This window comes from Brienomyrus brachyistius, chromosome 1, assembly GCF_023856365.1.
Source record: "Brienomyrus brachyistius isolate T26 chromosome 1, BBRACH_0.4, whole genome shotgun sequence".
Lineage (NCBI taxonomy): Eukaryota > Metazoa > Chordata > Actinopteri > Osteoglossiformes > Mormyridae > Brienomyrus > Brienomyrus brachyistius.
In genome coordinates, this window is record NC_064533.1 from 4,619,827 (window position 1) to 4,636,133 (window position 16,307).

General features: G+C 47.3%; 1 protein-coding gene across 1 annotated transcript; it reads left to right on the forward strand.

The window, feature by feature from the left end:
- The first annotated feature begins 1,044 nt into the window (after positions 1 to 1,044).
- LOC125744933 (transcription intermediary factor 1-alpha-like) lies at positions 1,045 to 13,873 on the forward strand. The gene is given in 19 exon segments (XM_049017258.1): positions 1,045 to 2,137; positions 2,778 to 2,896; positions 3,115 to 3,262; positions 3,343 to 3,475; positions 3,876 to 3,992; positions 4,125 to 4,239; positions 4,601 to 4,747; positions 6,484 to 6,598; positions 7,417 to 7,688; positions 7,690 to 7,842; positions 8,275 to 8,397; positions 8,786 to 8,900; positions 9,033 to 9,090; positions 9,175 to 9,310; positions 9,681 to 9,919; positions 10,599 to 10,731; positions 11,638 to 11,712; positions 12,127 to 12,282; positions 12,812 to 13,873. Coding segments are annotated over 19 exon segments (2,886 nt in total). The 5' UTR covers positions 1,045 to 1,851; the 3' UTR covers positions 13,058 to 13,873.
- The last annotated feature ends 2,434 nt before the right edge of the window (positions 13,874 to 16,307 follow it).

Genomic DNA, 16,307 nt, shown 5'->3' on the forward strand with positions numbered 1-16,307 from the left:
TTGGGTACATTGTGGTCAATACAGATGGACGTGGTCAACACCAATACTCAGGTCGGTTGTTCAATTAGTACTAAGGGGCCCAAACTGTGCCAAGATAATATGTTCAGAAATTCCTTTGCACCATTACATCACCACCACAAACCTGAATTGTCAATACAAGGCAGGATGGATCCTTGCTTTCATGTCGTTTACGCCAAATTCTGACCCTACAATCTGAATGTCACAGCAGAAATCGAGACTCATCTGACCAGGCAGCGTGTTTTGGTTTTCTCTTTCATGGACAGTTTTGGTGAACCTGTACCCACTGTAGCCTCAGTTTCCTGTTAGTATCTGACAGGAGTGGCACCCGGTGTGGTCTTCTGCTGCTGTAGCCCATCTGCTTCAAGGTTTGACATGTTGTGCGTTCAGAGAGGCTCTTCTGCATACCATGTTTGTAAGACGTGGTTGAGTTACTGTTGAATTTTTATCAGCTTGAATAAATCTGGCCATTCTTCTCTGACCTCTGGCACCAACAACGCATTCTCACCCAGAAACCGCTGCTCACTGAATGGTTTTTCTTTTTTAACCTACTCGCTGTAAACCCTAGACATGGTCATGTGTGAAAATCCCAGTAGATCAGCAGTTTCTGAAACAGTCATACTGGCCTGTCTGACTCAAACAACATGCCACATTCTAAGTCACTTAAATCACTTTCTTCCCCATTCTGGTGTTTGATTTTGAAGCTATTGACCTGTATCTACATGATTTTCTACATTGTGCTGCTGACACGTGGTTGGCTGATTAGATATTCGCATGAAGGAGCAGTTGAGCACGTGTACCTAATAAAGTGGATAGTGACTTTATATTGTGGTATTTTGTAACTGCACTATTGAAAAGTCAATAATTGCACACATCTCATCCTGAAACTGAAGAATGTAAACTGCTGAATTTAATTTTAATGACACATGAGATGAATGTCGTGCTAAGAATTCATAATAGGGCGTTTCTGTTAAGGAATTATATATTTTTTTCTAGCCAGAAAAAAATTGTAATGTTGCCAAACTATGTTCTTTGTGGACTTGTACAGCTTTTTCCATAGGGAAACAGTGTATCCGGTACGTTGCATCAAATCATTCTTTGACAAAAAAGATATGCAAAAAAATGTTCGAATAAAACATTCTGTCGTCGAATTTCAAGCGAACGATAACGATAACAGCAGTGCTTTAGTACACCCACGCTTCTGTTTCATTCTCCGGCAGTAATGGGCGCAGTTCTCCAGGGACGGCCCGTCTGAAGACGCGAAGCTGTCGTCCCGATCTAGTTTGTCCCCAACCAGCACCCATACTGTGGCTATCGCGGAGCAATTCGGGGATCTAAGCGCCGTGCTCGCTACTGTTCGGCACAAGCGGCCTATAGATTACTCATTTGTAAAACCATGGGTATATTTAAATGCTTACATGCCACTGGGGGGGTTCACGTTTTTTGGAAGCATCGGTCAAATTAGGTGATTTTTAAAAAATAGTACATGAGACGTTCGCTTCGGCAGGTCTTCTCCCCTTCCGCTGCGCATCACTTTGTTTTGGATTTACATGGGAACTCACAGTCGGACGCTTTCCTGCGGCTAGCAGCCCGGATCGAGCGATGCTCCGCAAGCTTTGCCCGCCGTGCACTGCACGATAAAGAGCCGCGTTGACCCTCAGGTGAAATCGCAGCAGTGGCCAAACCCGGAGCGGCACCGACTGAAAGGGAGGCGGGTAATTCGGAGTCACTTTGAATTTTTGATACAGGTTTTTGCCGTAGATAGACGTCACGATCTGGCAGCGCGGCACCCGTGACATTTGGTTTATTCACGCCTATAGTAAAAAAAAAAAGATGGACGAAAGTGCAGAAAAAGCGGAATCGGAAGACGCCGTGATCATCGTGGAGAACGAAGCGGAGAGCATTCCGGTGCTGGAGGAGAGCGCAAAGCAGCAGAACCATGTGAACTTGCTGGAGACCTGCGCCGTGTGCTCGCTCAGTTTCCACAGCCGGGAGCCCAAGCTGCTCCCCTGCCTCCACTCTTTCTGCAAGAAGTGTCTGCCGTCGCCCTCCAGGAGTCTGGTCATGCCGGATCAAAGTACGAGCGGTCCGATACAAGCCGACAACGCGGCGAATCCGCGTAAGACACGAGGGCACGTTGTTCCCATTTTTTTACGTGTCATAGTCTCTTTATCGATGGCACTACGGGGTAGATGTCTGCTTGTCATTGCCGTGTTTGTTTGTCCGTCCCTCTGAATGCATGTCGTCATATGATCAGCATCGGACAAGAGGCAACGACAGTGACATCCACCCTCCCCAAAACGTACCAGGATACACCAGTAAAACCAGTCAAAGTATTTGCATTCGAGGAGCTGGTGGTTTCTTTTGGCTACGCCGTGAGTCTCCCCTCGGAAGCTCACCTGAAATATCAGATCCCTTGGCATCTTTATTAACCTCACAGTTTCAGTTGTATCCTGATTTGTAATACCTGAACTGTTTGAATAATTAATGTCAGTGTTGAAATTTTATTCTTTGATCACGGAGATCTGTTTAAAAATGGATAACTCGTTATAATATTTAAGATGGTCAATTCAGTCCCTGTGCATTTCAGTTGGTGGTAAGAGGAGACCTTAGGTCCGTAACCCTGCTACTGCCCAGTTTTGTGACCTGAGCCCTACATTTGATAGGAAATTGTATATTTCCAGTGGCGTTTCTGTGTTGCTGATGAGATTTGTGTATGAGGGTCGCCTTCCTAATTGGATGGTGCCTCCTCTTCCCAGTCAACGTGATTCGTTGCCCAGTGTGCCGGCAGGAATGCATGGAGGTGGACGTCATGGAGAACTTCTTCGTGAAGGACTCGATGGAGGTTCCCAGCAGTACAGTGGAGAGGACCAGTCAGGTTGGGACCATAAACATTTATATAATTGCTAATTAATGGTAGTCATGGCACACCTGTATTGTCGTGTTTCCAATAAAGAGTAAGTGTGTAGTAGCTGATGAGTATTTGGCTAATACCTCTGTTGCTGCTGTTAACCTTTCCTGGCCGTGATGTCGTTTTGTTCGCCTGGTTTGCCGTAACGGCGGCCATATTATTTATTCCTGCTTCCTTTCCCATAGTTGTGCATGAGCTGCACTGACAATGCCGAGGCCACGGGCTTCTGCGTGGAGTGCGTGGAGTTCCTCTGCATCACCTGCATCGGCGCACACCAAAGGGTGAAGTTCACCAAAGACCACACCATCCGACAGAAGGAGGAGGTGTCTCCAGGTACCGGGCGGGACCCGGGGCTCCGGTCCGCTTGGCGGAACGCGAACTGCTCAGCGAACCGGTGCACTCTCGTTTCGCAGAGGCCGTGTGCGTGTCCTCCCAGAAGCCGGTCTTCTGCGACGTGCACAAGCAGGAGCCTCTGAAGCTCTTCTGTGAGACCTGCGATCGCCTGACCTGTCGCGACTGCCAGCTGCTGAAGCACAAGGATCACAAGTAAAGAGCCCATGCAGCTCGTCTCTCACGAGGGCGTAGATGTACACAAACTATTCGTTAATTCGTTTTGCACAGTTATTATGATTTGAATGTCATGTAAGTAGTGGAATAAGCTTTTTGTCGTCTTATTTTATATATGCGCAGCAATTTCCTTGATGTTCTTTTGTAGTGTGACGTACAGGTCTAACCCGCATTGGGCCTAATTGTTTTGCTGGTTGGCTCTTTTCATTGTATCATTATGATGCAATATATTCGTAATCCAGGAGTCGCTTTTGCTAATGTCGCCTTGGCATTTCTAGGGCATGGCTACATTTAACGGCTGTGTTAAATTCCGTCATATATCAAGCAGGAACATTATCCCAGAGGTTTCTGGACTTCTCCGCTTTTTTCCCCCTCCTAGTTACCAATTCCTCGAGGATGCTTATAGGAACCACAGGGACTACATGGAGAATATGACTCTTCAGTTGCAGGAGAAGAAGAAGGCCATCGAGGAGGTCTCCAATTCCATTAACAATGGGTACGCATCCATTTTGCTCTGGTGTGTGAATTTTTTGATTTGTAGGTCACCGCATTACGCGTGTCCTACGTGTTTAATCTTAAATTTAACGACGCGATACTTAGTCTACATGAATTTAATTTTCTTCCCCAGACTCTTGAAGGTCGATGAAAACCGAAAGTCTGTTCACAATGAAATCAAGAAATCCATATGTACCTTAATTATAGAGATTAATAGAAAGGGGAAGATCTTGGTTAATCAGCTGGAGGTATGTTGAGGTTTTTCTCTTATTGATGTATTACAGTGTCATGAATGTTCCTCAATCTGCTATGAAGTAATTTAGTCATTTAGTTTCTTGAGTTCGTCAGTGAGGTTTGAGTCTCCATGTGTGTGGAGTTTGCATGTTCTCCCCAGGTCATTGTGCCATTTCCTCCTGGTGCCCTTATACCCCCCCCCCCCCCCCCTTCTGAGACACGGCAACCAGCTACAGAAATAGGATGAATGGAGTGTCTGGCACATTTCTTGTATAGCTGCCTATCCTGGCCGCATTTGTTGTTCGAAGTTTAAAAATGATACCTAAGACTGTTACTGTGGGTGTGGTCGGCTCCGTCACTGTGCGTACCCCCCAGGCACTGATGAAGGACCACGAGAGTGGCCTCAGGAAGCAGCAGGAAGATATTGGCTTCCTGTCCCGGCACCTCGATCATGTGATCAACTTCACCAAGTGGGCAACCACCAGCCACAGTGGAACAGCCCTTCTGTACTGCAAGCGGCTGGTGAGGCCCTTAGGGGGACGGGGGGGGGGGGGGGGGAGTGGCTTATTGCTCTTTTCTTATTAAGAAGTCTGGATTGAGATACAGCTGTGGAAAAAATTGAGACCACTGCACGATCTTTAGCTTCATTCATTTGTCAATTGACGGGTGTGTGTCTGTGAACACTGGACTATATTTTTTTGCAAACTGCAGCCTGGTTCTTTTCTGTTCCTCATTAATGAAGAATGAAGAAATGTGATCCAGATACATCTTCACCAGCGCCATAAAAGGGGTGGGGTGTGCCCAGGTGTGGATGGCTCATGCAAACACGTGAAAGTTGCTACATATTCAATGAAAGGAGTCAGAAATAGTGACATGAGATTTTTCTTATTTATTTATCCAACTGAATGTTGTAACTACACCATTTAGTCATCTTCATGTAGCCAAGACTTTGGTGATCAGATATCTGGGATCAAAACAAACTGCCACCATTGCTTACTATGTACTTTTATAATGTTTCTGCAAGTGTTCCAAACTGCATTTTGCAGTGTCTGTACTTGTCAAATTACAAACTTCACATAAATCTGACATATTTACAAAGTACACTAAGATTAAGATGAGTTTAATGGCAAATCAGATATATAATAAATAAATAATTTGCCCAGAATTAAGTTTATGATATTGAATGAAATGTGTGAACTTCCCCCAGTCAGTGGAAGTATGTTCCCTACCCCTAGACCCCAGAGGGTTAACAGTCATCTCTGGCATTAGACAGTGGCTTCTGCCCTCTGCCTGGCTGGTTTCTGGTCGTTCCCAGTGTCTCCTGGTTCACCTTGTTCTTGTGTCCTGCTGTCTTAGAAACTTTGGGCCTGGATGCAGCCTGTGGCTCATAGCCTTCTGTCAGCAGAACCGCAAGTAAATGTGGATTTTGCAGATTTGTCTAAAAATATGGTGGTCTTTTAATTATTTTTCCACAGCTGTATATTATGATGTTTAGCATATCTAGGTTTGCATTTTATGCTAGGTTAAAATTCACTATTTAAATTATGCTAAATATGTGTTCGTAAAAGTGCTTGTGAATGTCAAAATAGCATTACATTATTTTTGCCAGTGATGTCCTGATCAGGGCATTTTTCACCACCATAGCCTGATCCAAAGTCAATCTATTAAATTAGGCGGATCCGGGAAATTAATTTTCAGTTGCACAGATTGTAAACGTTTGTCACACACTGCACTGAGCCTGAGGCACACGGCTCGAAATTATCGGGATGTCAGTCCTGTGGAAATTCTTTAAATTGAAAACTCGAAAGTAGCCCAACAGCTACCTAAGATGTTTGCAATGTCGTAATTTCAAGAGCAGGTTGTTACAGACCGTCATTTAATATAGTGAATTTAATCAGACACTTACGGAAACATCGTGAGAGAGAATACTGTGAAATGGTGAGGCTTATTCAGACGAGGAATCCACCAACGCCTGCTGTACCTGCATGTACAGTATATTTACATATTTATTAAATGATCAGTTTGGAATCAGCAGAGATAAATATTGAATGGATCGGATCACTGTATCAAAAAAATTAATCGGGACATCTGATTTTTGCTGATTAAATTTTCCAAAGAGTGGGAAAGTGGTTTAAAATGTGGAAAAATTGAAATGGGCACTTTTTCAGTGGGCAACTCTTCTGTAAAATGTTGATCCACTACATGCTAAAATGCATTAGCAACATGCAATAAAACTGATCATATTCATTCCGTTCTAGATCCTGTTTCAAATCCAAAATCTCCTGCGGGCCAAATGCAATACTTCCTTCGTACCTCAAAGCACCGTGCGCTTCCAGTGTCGCTCTGGATTCTGGGCCTCCAACGTGGATCTGGGTAAGGAGGCGTGTCCTTTTGGGCAACACCCATCCGTGGTCGGCCACCATTTTTTCCGTGCGCTGACTTGTTAGTCACCCATAGAACGCTGAACGTATAGATGTCAACCCTCCACTTTTCAGCTGTGACTATGAGTCATCAGGAGAACCGCCTTAAGCTAAACAGGATGAGTGACGCGTGTCAGAGCCAATCACAATTGGAGGTGAATGCTTGCGGAATGTCGTATGGTGTTTTTGATTGTCTAGGAATTAACTGATTCAGATTTATTGTCATTGTATACTGAGGTACACGTATAAGAAGCGTCTCGTAACTGGTGCAACTCTATTTGAAATTTAGGATAGTTGTCACACAGTGGCTTAACTGTTTGTTGCGCGACACTTAATCTGATGTAAGAGTTGAACGTACTTCAAGTTAAACTGCTATTACAGTCACAAACGAATAGGCTGCCTCTGTTATTTATGACCAACATAATTCTTTCACTGTATTAATACGATTTGTCGTGCTGTAACTTCAGGGACAGCCTTGCAATATTAAAACAGCACAATGGTAGGATATCAAGAAATGAAATAAACAGAATGAAAAGGAAGTAGGAGAAAATATCTGCAAGACGGAAAGATAAGTGCAGTTTTTAGCCGAAGCTGCCTCTCAGTATGTCGAAGTGCTCCTCGGTTTCCTCCGCACCATAATCACATGCGCTCTTCGCCGTTTCTCCCGAGGAGGTGCGCTCTTGCTGCGCTCCCGATTTTCTAGGCCAGCGGTCGCCCCGAGCGCTGTAGCTTCTCGCTGAGATCTGCTTCCTGGGTGTCGCTCCCTCACAGGCTCCCTGGTGGTGGAAAGTGCCCCAGGCCGCCAGCAGTCCGGGATCCAGGGCCTTCCCTACCAGCTGGGCCAACCGGGCCATAGGCCCGACGGATCCCCCAACGGCTTCCCCGTGGGGCCCTCGCAGCAAACCCAGCAGCAGCTGGCCACCCACAGCACGCTGGCTCAGCTCCAGATGCAGGTGGAGAAGCTGGTCCAGCAGCCCAACCGCCAGCCACCGCCGCCCTCTCACTGGACCTGGTACCAGAACATGCGTCTGCAGCGGCCCCCCCCACCGCCGCCACCCCCCTCCCCGGCCCCTGCAGGGCGGCTCCCCGTCCCAAGGCCTGTCCTCCATGTCTCAGCCGGGCCGTCGTTTCGCCATCCCTCATCCGAACCCTCAGAGCCCCACCGCCTCCCTGCAGAACCCAGGCTTCGGCCCTCAGGTGGGTGCCAGTGGGTCTCTCCGAGTGACAGCAGTCTCTGTGAATGACACCGTCTCCATTTTAGCTGACGGATCCCCCATTTTGGTGCACACCGGCCTTGCTTTATCAGCAAGCTGCTGTTAAATGCATTTTGATGCAGTTAAAATGGCCTTTTAAATAAAAGTTTAAAATAAATTTAGTCTATTTGCAGAGAAGAAATTAGCAGTTTTGTAATGGCAAGGGATAGTTTTGTAAGACATTGTCTTTTATGGGATATAGCCATATAAAATCTCACATGTCTAAAACATTTTTAAATTGTTTCAATAAACCAACCACTTAATTCACTTCAGTCAGCATCATGTGATCGTATTTTTATCCCTGTAAGTGAAGTGAGCTGCGTTTCTTAAACACAAGTGAATTTGCTCTAAGGTGCTTCCTGTCTCTGCTGTCCAGACCCTGCGAGGTCTGGTGAGCAGCTCCAAGCCGATGGACATCTTTCCCAGTGTGCCCCGGTACTCCCAGAATGCACCGCTGTCCAGCGGCATCCCCCACACTGCCCAGCATTCCCTGCAGCAGGTGAGTGATTGGTCAGCTGGCCAACTTCTGATTGACTTAAGCACTGCTTCTTAACTCGGTGCTCTACTTGCCAGAAAAGGTGGTGGATTTGGGGACAAGAGTCCTCTTAGGGGACCGGATGTACGAACATCCATGTCCTTAAGTGCCGGGCTGGTGCTAGTTTAAGGACTATGTTCAGAACTACTGACTTCAGAAAAGGTTTTTTATAATTGAGAAAAATGAAAAAAAAACAAAAATCCACTCTGGGGACTTGATCTGACAACCTTACGGTCATAGGAAAAGGGAATGAAATGGACAACCAGACAGCCTTAAGTACAGATAGCTGAGGAGGGGTTTCAGGTTCTGAGCTGCGTGACGAATGTGTGACCTTCCTTCTGTGTTTGCCCAGCTGAACATGATGGAGTCGGCGTACCTGGCCAAGAAGAACGACGAAAGCGGCTCCTACCCAGTGATGAGGCCCAACTTCTCGCAAACTTTGCCCGCCTCTCCGCCATACAGGAATGGTGAGGCCTTCCGGAATCGCCGTAAACATCGATATAAGCTCCTGTTTTCACTGCTCGTGTTCTGGCTGAGTTAATGAGCGAGTTGAGCCCATAAACCACAAAATAACTGCTTTCTGACGCTGCCTCCCCCAGCTCAAGGTCGACACATCTCCCCTCTGCCCACCAACAGCCCCATGGAGCCGAAGCCGAGGTAAGCGGCGCAGTCTGCTGTCTGATGCCGGCGTTTTCGCTCCTCTCTCCTGGTCTCGTCGCCACACGGTGTCCTGCTTTACAGCTCTTCGGTTTGGAAGCCACCGGAAGCCCAGGCCAGCGCGTCCCAGAGCTCAGCGCCGAAACGAAGACGCCGCTCGTCCCCCGGCCCCATTATCGTGATCAAGGATGAGCCCGAGGATGACGACGATGTCCATTTTGTAAGGCGCCGTTCCCGGGTCTGGGCCACATGACCACCGTCCCCTTTAAGGGGGGTCCGGAAATAATTTTCATGTTTTTTTTTTTTGTTTTTTTTTTTTGCCCCCCCCGTCCTTTATTTGTCATTTTTTTCAGGAAAATTATAAACCATTTGGTCAGGAACCTGCTTGTTAAAAGTGTGGTTTACTAAGTAAATTTTGATGGAAAAATTTATGGGCAAAAAATATTATTGGTTTATGTTGCTGATATTTTTAAAAGGCAGACTCAGATTGACCGAAGTTTTAAAGGGTAAGCAGGATTTCAGTGTCATTGTGTGTGTGTGTGTGTGTGTGTGTGTGTGTGTGTGTGTGTGTGTGTGTGTGTGTGTGTCAGGTCCAGTCCAGCGTGAGGGCCAGTCTCCCTGACAGCACAGAGGACCGGACCCCAGCACCCACACAGGACCCCCCCGCAGCGGCCGACCCACCTGCCAGGGAGGCCCCAGGGCCTGAGGAGGACCCCAACGAGGACTGGTGTGCCGTGTGCCAGAACGGGGGCGAGTTGCTCTGCTGTGACAAGTGCCCCAAGGTCTTCCACCTCACCTGCCACATTCCCAAGCTGCTGGGCTCTCCCAGGTAGGCAGGGACAAAGGTGGGGGTGTCGGAGGGCACAGGAAGTCTCACCTGCCTACGGGTGATCCTCAGTACTCAGAACGAAGATCGTACTTCTGGTCTTGGCCAGACCGCTCTTGCTAACTTGCCACCCAAGAACGAACTTGGGGTGCAATGAATCATGGGATTGGTCTCATTTGCTGATGATGCAACCAAGGGATCCTTGATATTTGGGGCGGAGCAAGAATAACCTCCAGGGACCTTTACCGTCTCCTGTACGCATAATAATAAAAATAATAATAATAATAATAATAATAATAATTGATACTTTATTGATTCCTATGGGGAAATACTCTTTACTCCTCCCCCCTCCCAACTTGCTCTCTGAAGGTCAGAGCAAGCTGGCTGAGAAGGCCTCAAGTACTTGCAGATGTGGGGAGGTCAGGGTTGAACCAGTGACCTTCTGGCCACAGGCACAGAGGCTTAGCCCGCTGAGGCACGCGCTGCCCTTCTGTCCTAGAGTATTGGAACTGGTCTTTGGCAATGGAAGATGACATAAAACGAGTACACAAGAACACAAGTATGGTGAACCACACTTAAGGAGAAACTCCCTGTGTTAGGGTTAAAAAGCATATGATAAATATAAAGGTCCATTTTCAAATACATTGCTGCATTTAGCTCTACTTCCTGCTTTCCCCCCCAGTGGCGAATGGTTCTGTTCATTTTGCCGCGACCTGAACTCGCCTGAAATGGAATATGACTGCGACAAAACCGAAGGACCCAAAGCCGTGAAGGAGGATCCCGATTCCAAAGAGTTTTCACTCGTGGACAAGCGGGTAGGCATTTCTCTCCACGTCGGCGACGCCTACAAATATGTCCTAATCTCAGACAGGCATTTTTGCGGTTCCCAGCGTTTTTTTTACACATTTCCCTTGCTGTGCTGAGAGTTTAAAGAAATCAGCAGAGATCTGTTGGCAAAGACACAGCTGAGTCCCATGGCAAAGGCAGCCTAAGGGTTTGTTAACCCCGTGTAGCAACATGCTACCAGCCTGTGTTTTGTCTACTGCTGTCTACAGCTTGATGTGATCTGGCTGTAGGCAGATCAGTCAGAACCTGTATGATTGTAGTGACATAGCTAGAAGGGTTCAAGGACAAAGGGGCTTGTGTTCTAAAGAACATATTGCCACTGTCCGGTGAAAAATGACCATCCTCAAAAAATCCTCTCTGCACAGCCTTCAACGAACGGTTAAATGTTTTAAATAGAATCGCGTAGATTTTTGTCGGCAAATGCATTCTTGCTTGGTTCTCTTATTTTGATGGACACTTCTGACATTTTAGTGGAGAAGATAGTTAAATAGATGACTTAATGGAACATCTTTTCATTGGTGAATTAGATATCAAAGACGGTCAGATGACAATGGGTGCATTCCGTCCATTGTAAGAAGTCCCTATTGTCGAAAAGTGGGTATACAAAGCTTTCATGATATAGTGACGATATGTGCTTTATACAATGAGATATTGACAAGCGTCTCCTAAGGACTCTCAGATCACTCTACTGTAGAAGAATCAGCCAATAGGGAAACAGGAACAAAGCAGAACACAAAGGACACTAAACGTGTCATGAAACGAATGCTGAATAAATGATGGAGGTACATACTGGTATGATCGAGCATTAGTTTGGTCTTCAGTCATCGGTTTTCCTAAGACGGCTCTGAGCCTGTGTTCCTTCTCTCCGTGGACAGAAATGCGAGCGGCTCTTGCTGCGCCTTTACTGCAACGAGCTGAGCGCCGACTTCCAGGAACCTGTCTCTCCATCAGTGAGTAGATTTTCCTCTCTGACTACACCAGGCTGTCAGCCAGACAGCACAGCGGTTTCTCCCACTGATCACTCTACGGCGATCACCCAAAATTTATAAGGAAGCAAAAAGACAAACGGAAAAAAAAATGCGACAGAATGGCAAAATCGGGAGGGAACATTGGGCAGCCCTTTCAAACGTGTCAGCCAATAATAATTCTAGTGCCTTACGTCTTTGGTACATCGAACACCCAAATCTCGTTTGGCTTGTGGTACAACCTTCACCTGAAATATTAATTTGAAAAGATAAACCTTCCAACTGAAAGGTGCAGTTATACAGGTCGTTACTCTGTATGCCAGACCAGGTTGTGTGAACCTGCCTCTGTTTCCCCTATTCCCTGCGGTTATTTTGCAGTAATGATGTTTCTCCCCGCAGATGGTTCCGGAGTATTATGAAGTTATTAAGACTCCCATGGACCTGTCCATTGTGAAAAGAAAACTTGAATCCAAGGAAAATGAGCAGTATCAGAGACCGGATGAGTTTGTGGCGGATGTGCGGCTTATCTTCCGGAACTGCGCCCGGTTCAATGAGGTTCTCCCCCACGCAACCCCCCAAATCGAGCTGGAGCTAAAGGGACGTGTTCCAAAAAGCTTGGCATGTCCTTAGTTACATCTATGTGAAAACTGGCTTAAAGGCAGGGGTCTCAAACTCAAATGGCCTGGGGACTCCCGACGGGGGGGGGGGGTTAACTCAAGATGGCCAGTCAAGTTTTTTTTTGCCACCCCTCCTCGGCCAAATTAAAAATGAGTGAGGGGGAAAAAAATAGTTGACCAGGAGGAATTACTCAACCCGATTAGCCGGTTTAGCGGAATGATGTCGTCTGTCTTTGTTCTCTGTGGAAAACGATCATTCAGTGGCCAGATTTAATATTGACTTAATAATGATGTCATGGGCCAGATAGAACGTCTTAGATCTGCCCCCCCAGGCTGTTACTTTGAGACTCCTGCTTCAAGGTGTGATTGATAGATGGTAAAGATATCATCTTCACGGCGATACTTTTGAATTTATATTGAAATGGTCCCTCTCTTGATTAAATTTTTTTTTCCCTCTCACTCCACAGGCAGACACAGAAGTGGCCGCCGCTGGCGTGAACCTGGAGAAGTTCTTTGAGGAGCAGCTGAAGGTCCTCTATCCAGACCATGCTTTCCCCGAGGTGAAGGCGGAAGAGACCAGGGCGCCGTCTCCGGCTGAGCTCGCGGAAGAGGCCTCCCCGCCCGCCAAGAAGCTGCGACCGGCTTCAGAGTCGCAGGAAAGCTGCAGCCCGGCGGAGACCCCCAAAGGCGAATGCGAAGACGCGGAGAAATGAGAACGGGCCCCCCCATCAAAGCGAGCCAACAACCCCCCACGTGTGTGTGAAATTTTTTTATTTCTATATTTTTTCAATCTTGTAAAAAAAAAAAAACAAACCCAGACTCTCCCAGCTATGGAAAGTGGGGTTTGGTCTCTTAGGGGGGTGATTTGCACACGCAGCAGAAGCAGGTAAAGAGACAATGCAGCTTTTTTTTCCTAGAATCCAGAGTCCATCCAGAGTTCGGAAGCGGAAGAATGACGTCGTCATCAGTGGGCAACTTTGGGGGGGGGGGGGGGGATGCTCACCCTGCGATCAGACCGGTCATGGGGGAGGAGAAGCAACCAGATCTTGTGAAAATGGTCAGACCAAGCGATGAGGGGTCTGATGTGTTTTCACAGACGCCTCACACAGTCATTCCCGTCTCCCTGGGGTCTCTGCCCATTTTGTGTTTAGTCTTTTTTTTCCTTAATAGAGTGGATTATTTTATATGGGTAATTTATTTGTGCAGATGTACCACTTGTCGTGTCTGTTCACTGAAGACTTGTTGAAATGTTCTATAATGCTTTGTGTACCGGCTGCGTTTGTTTCCTCCCCCGTTTAGACCCAGAAAATTACTGGAGATAAAAGCATTAATCCATTAGCCAAATTTTCCAGTTCCCCAAAAATTAACTTGTAAGTTTTTTTTTTAGTACTTTGAGCCTTAACTGCCCTTTGAAGTGTTAAGACATCTTGTGTATTTTAAAACGTGTAGTTGCATGCAAGTTAACTTGCAGCTGTTCACAGGGTAAAAAGAAAATAAACTCCTGACTCAGATCTTCATAATTAACAGGACTGTCGCCGTTTGCCTGCGTTTGTTCTCTCTGTAAAAATTGTCATTTTATTTATTCCCCCCCCAACCCACAGGAACATCAGTGTGCATCTGACTTCTGTGATGAGAAAATAAAAAAAAAAATGTCCTCTGTAAACTCAGGAATATTGACTGTTTGTGTACATTATCCCACTAGTCTTATGAACAAAAAACTGAGAAATTTCGCGTAAAATCATTTCTGCGTTTGTAATTTGTTTGTATGTAGAGATGTGGATCTAATTCAGAGTCCGGAACCTTCTGGAAAAGCTTTCAGGAAGGAAGCCAATATCCAAGATTCTTGTCAGGCAGATGCTCGGACCTTTCTGCTGTTAGCAGTTTGTTAGCCGAGTGTCACGGATATAACTAGTCAAGCCGGTTAGGCTTCAAAAGATGCCGAATGGCCTTCGGAGATGTCTGGGGTCAAGGGTGACATTCACTTAACGGGGCTGGAGTTTGGGTTCTGTTTCTTGTTTAAGGCCCTTAATGAGGGAAGGGGGTGCAGTGGGTTTGGGTCAGCAGAGCAGAAAAAGGTTCTGGATCGGAGCCACAAACATTTACTCGGTTAGATCTGTATGGTGTTTCAGCTCTTCAGAGCTCGAATCTGGTTCTCATTAAAGGGGCATCTGTTGGGGCTGTGTACAGTGGTTTTGATGGGAAGTCTGAATTTATGCAGTCTATGGTTGAGAAAAGTTTGTTCGGTACTTTATACTGTATACCAGTGCTTCCCAACCCAGTCCTCGGGGATGCCCAGACAGACCGTATTTTGCTTCCTCCCAGGAGCAGAAGTGCAGACAGTCTGGGAGGGAGCAAAAACATGGACCACCTGGGCGTCTCAGAGGACTGGGTTGGGAAGCACTGGTATATTCTAATTAACCATGTGACATTTCTCTATATCCCCACAAATATGGACCGTGGTTGAGGTTGGGGGATTTTTAACGGTTGCCACTATGTGTTATATACAGGGGTGTAGCTAGAAATTCTGCCCCACCCCCCCTCTCCACTAAGTTTGCCTCTGTCTTCCATGGTAAAGTTGATCGGGGAGGTTCATGAAATGTGTATGAAAATACAGGACAATCTTTTAAAATAAGGGTGGCAATTTTACATCTAAATGTATATATTCAAGGGCCCCTGTAAAGTGCCGGGCCCCCTGAATCTGCCGGGGTATCCGTGCCCCTACTGCACCCCTGGGTGGGGCCCCTGTAAAGGGCCGGGCCCCCTGAATCTACCGGGGTATCCGTGCCCCTACTGCACCCCTGGGTGGGGCCCCTGTAAAGTGCCGGGCCCCCTGAATCTGCCGGGGTATCCGTGCCCCTACTGCGCCCCTGGGTGGGGCCCCTGTAAAGTGCCGGGCCCCCTGAATCTGCCGGGGTATCCGTGCCCCTACTGCGCCCCTGTGTAGGGCCCCTGTAAAGTGCCGGACCCCCTGAATCTGCCGGGGTATCCGTGCCCCTACTGCGCCCCTGGGTGGGGCCCCTGTAAAGTGCCGGGCCCCCTGAATCTGCCGGGGTATCCGTGCCCCTACTGCGCCCCTGGGTGGGGCCCCTGTAAAGTGCCGGGCCCCTGAATCTGCCGGGGTATCCGTGCCCCTACTGCGCCCCTGGGTGGGGCCCCTGTAAAGTGCCGGGCCCCCTGAATCTGCCGGGGTATCCGTGCCCCTACTGCGCCCCTGGGTGGGGCCCCTGTAAAGTGCCGGGCCCCCTGAATCTGCCGGGGTATCCGTGCCCCTACTGCACCCCTGGGTGGGGCCCCTGTAAAGTGGTGGGTCCCCTGAATCTGCCGGGGTATCCGTGCCCCTACTGCACCCCTGGGTGGGGCCCCTGTAAAGTGGTGGGTCCCCTGAATCTGCCGGGGTATCCGTGCCCCTACTGCACCCCTGGGTAGGGCCCCTGAATCTGCTGGGGTATCCGTGCCCCTACTGCACCCCTAGTTATACTCATGCTGACTGAGCCGGTGGTTGTCTTGAATGATGAGTCCCTGAAAAGTTGCCCTACTGATTTGCAGGAGGGACACATGGTTTTGATTATGCCCGTAATTCTTGGCTCTCACTCAACCAGCTCCGGAAGACCAGTGATTAAAGGGGGAAATGGTTGCGGATATCAGTTGTATTGGGATTTTCAAATATTCCTTTCAGTAAATCCTCCATCCCTCCAATCCTCGGTTGTTTAGTTACACGGCATATTTTACAAATATATATTTCCTAATAAAATTACCAGTTTGCTAAGGAATAAATTGAATATAGTTTAAGTATATGTATTCCATGTTAGACCAAAATATGTAAGTGATAGAGATTGAAGTTTCCTACTGAGCCAACAAATGAAGTTTATTTTTTTCATGAACAGAAAACGACAGGTGGGGTTTGGTTGATCAGAACTTAATCTGTAGATTTCATGAAGATTGTTTTTCATTTATCGCTCCAAG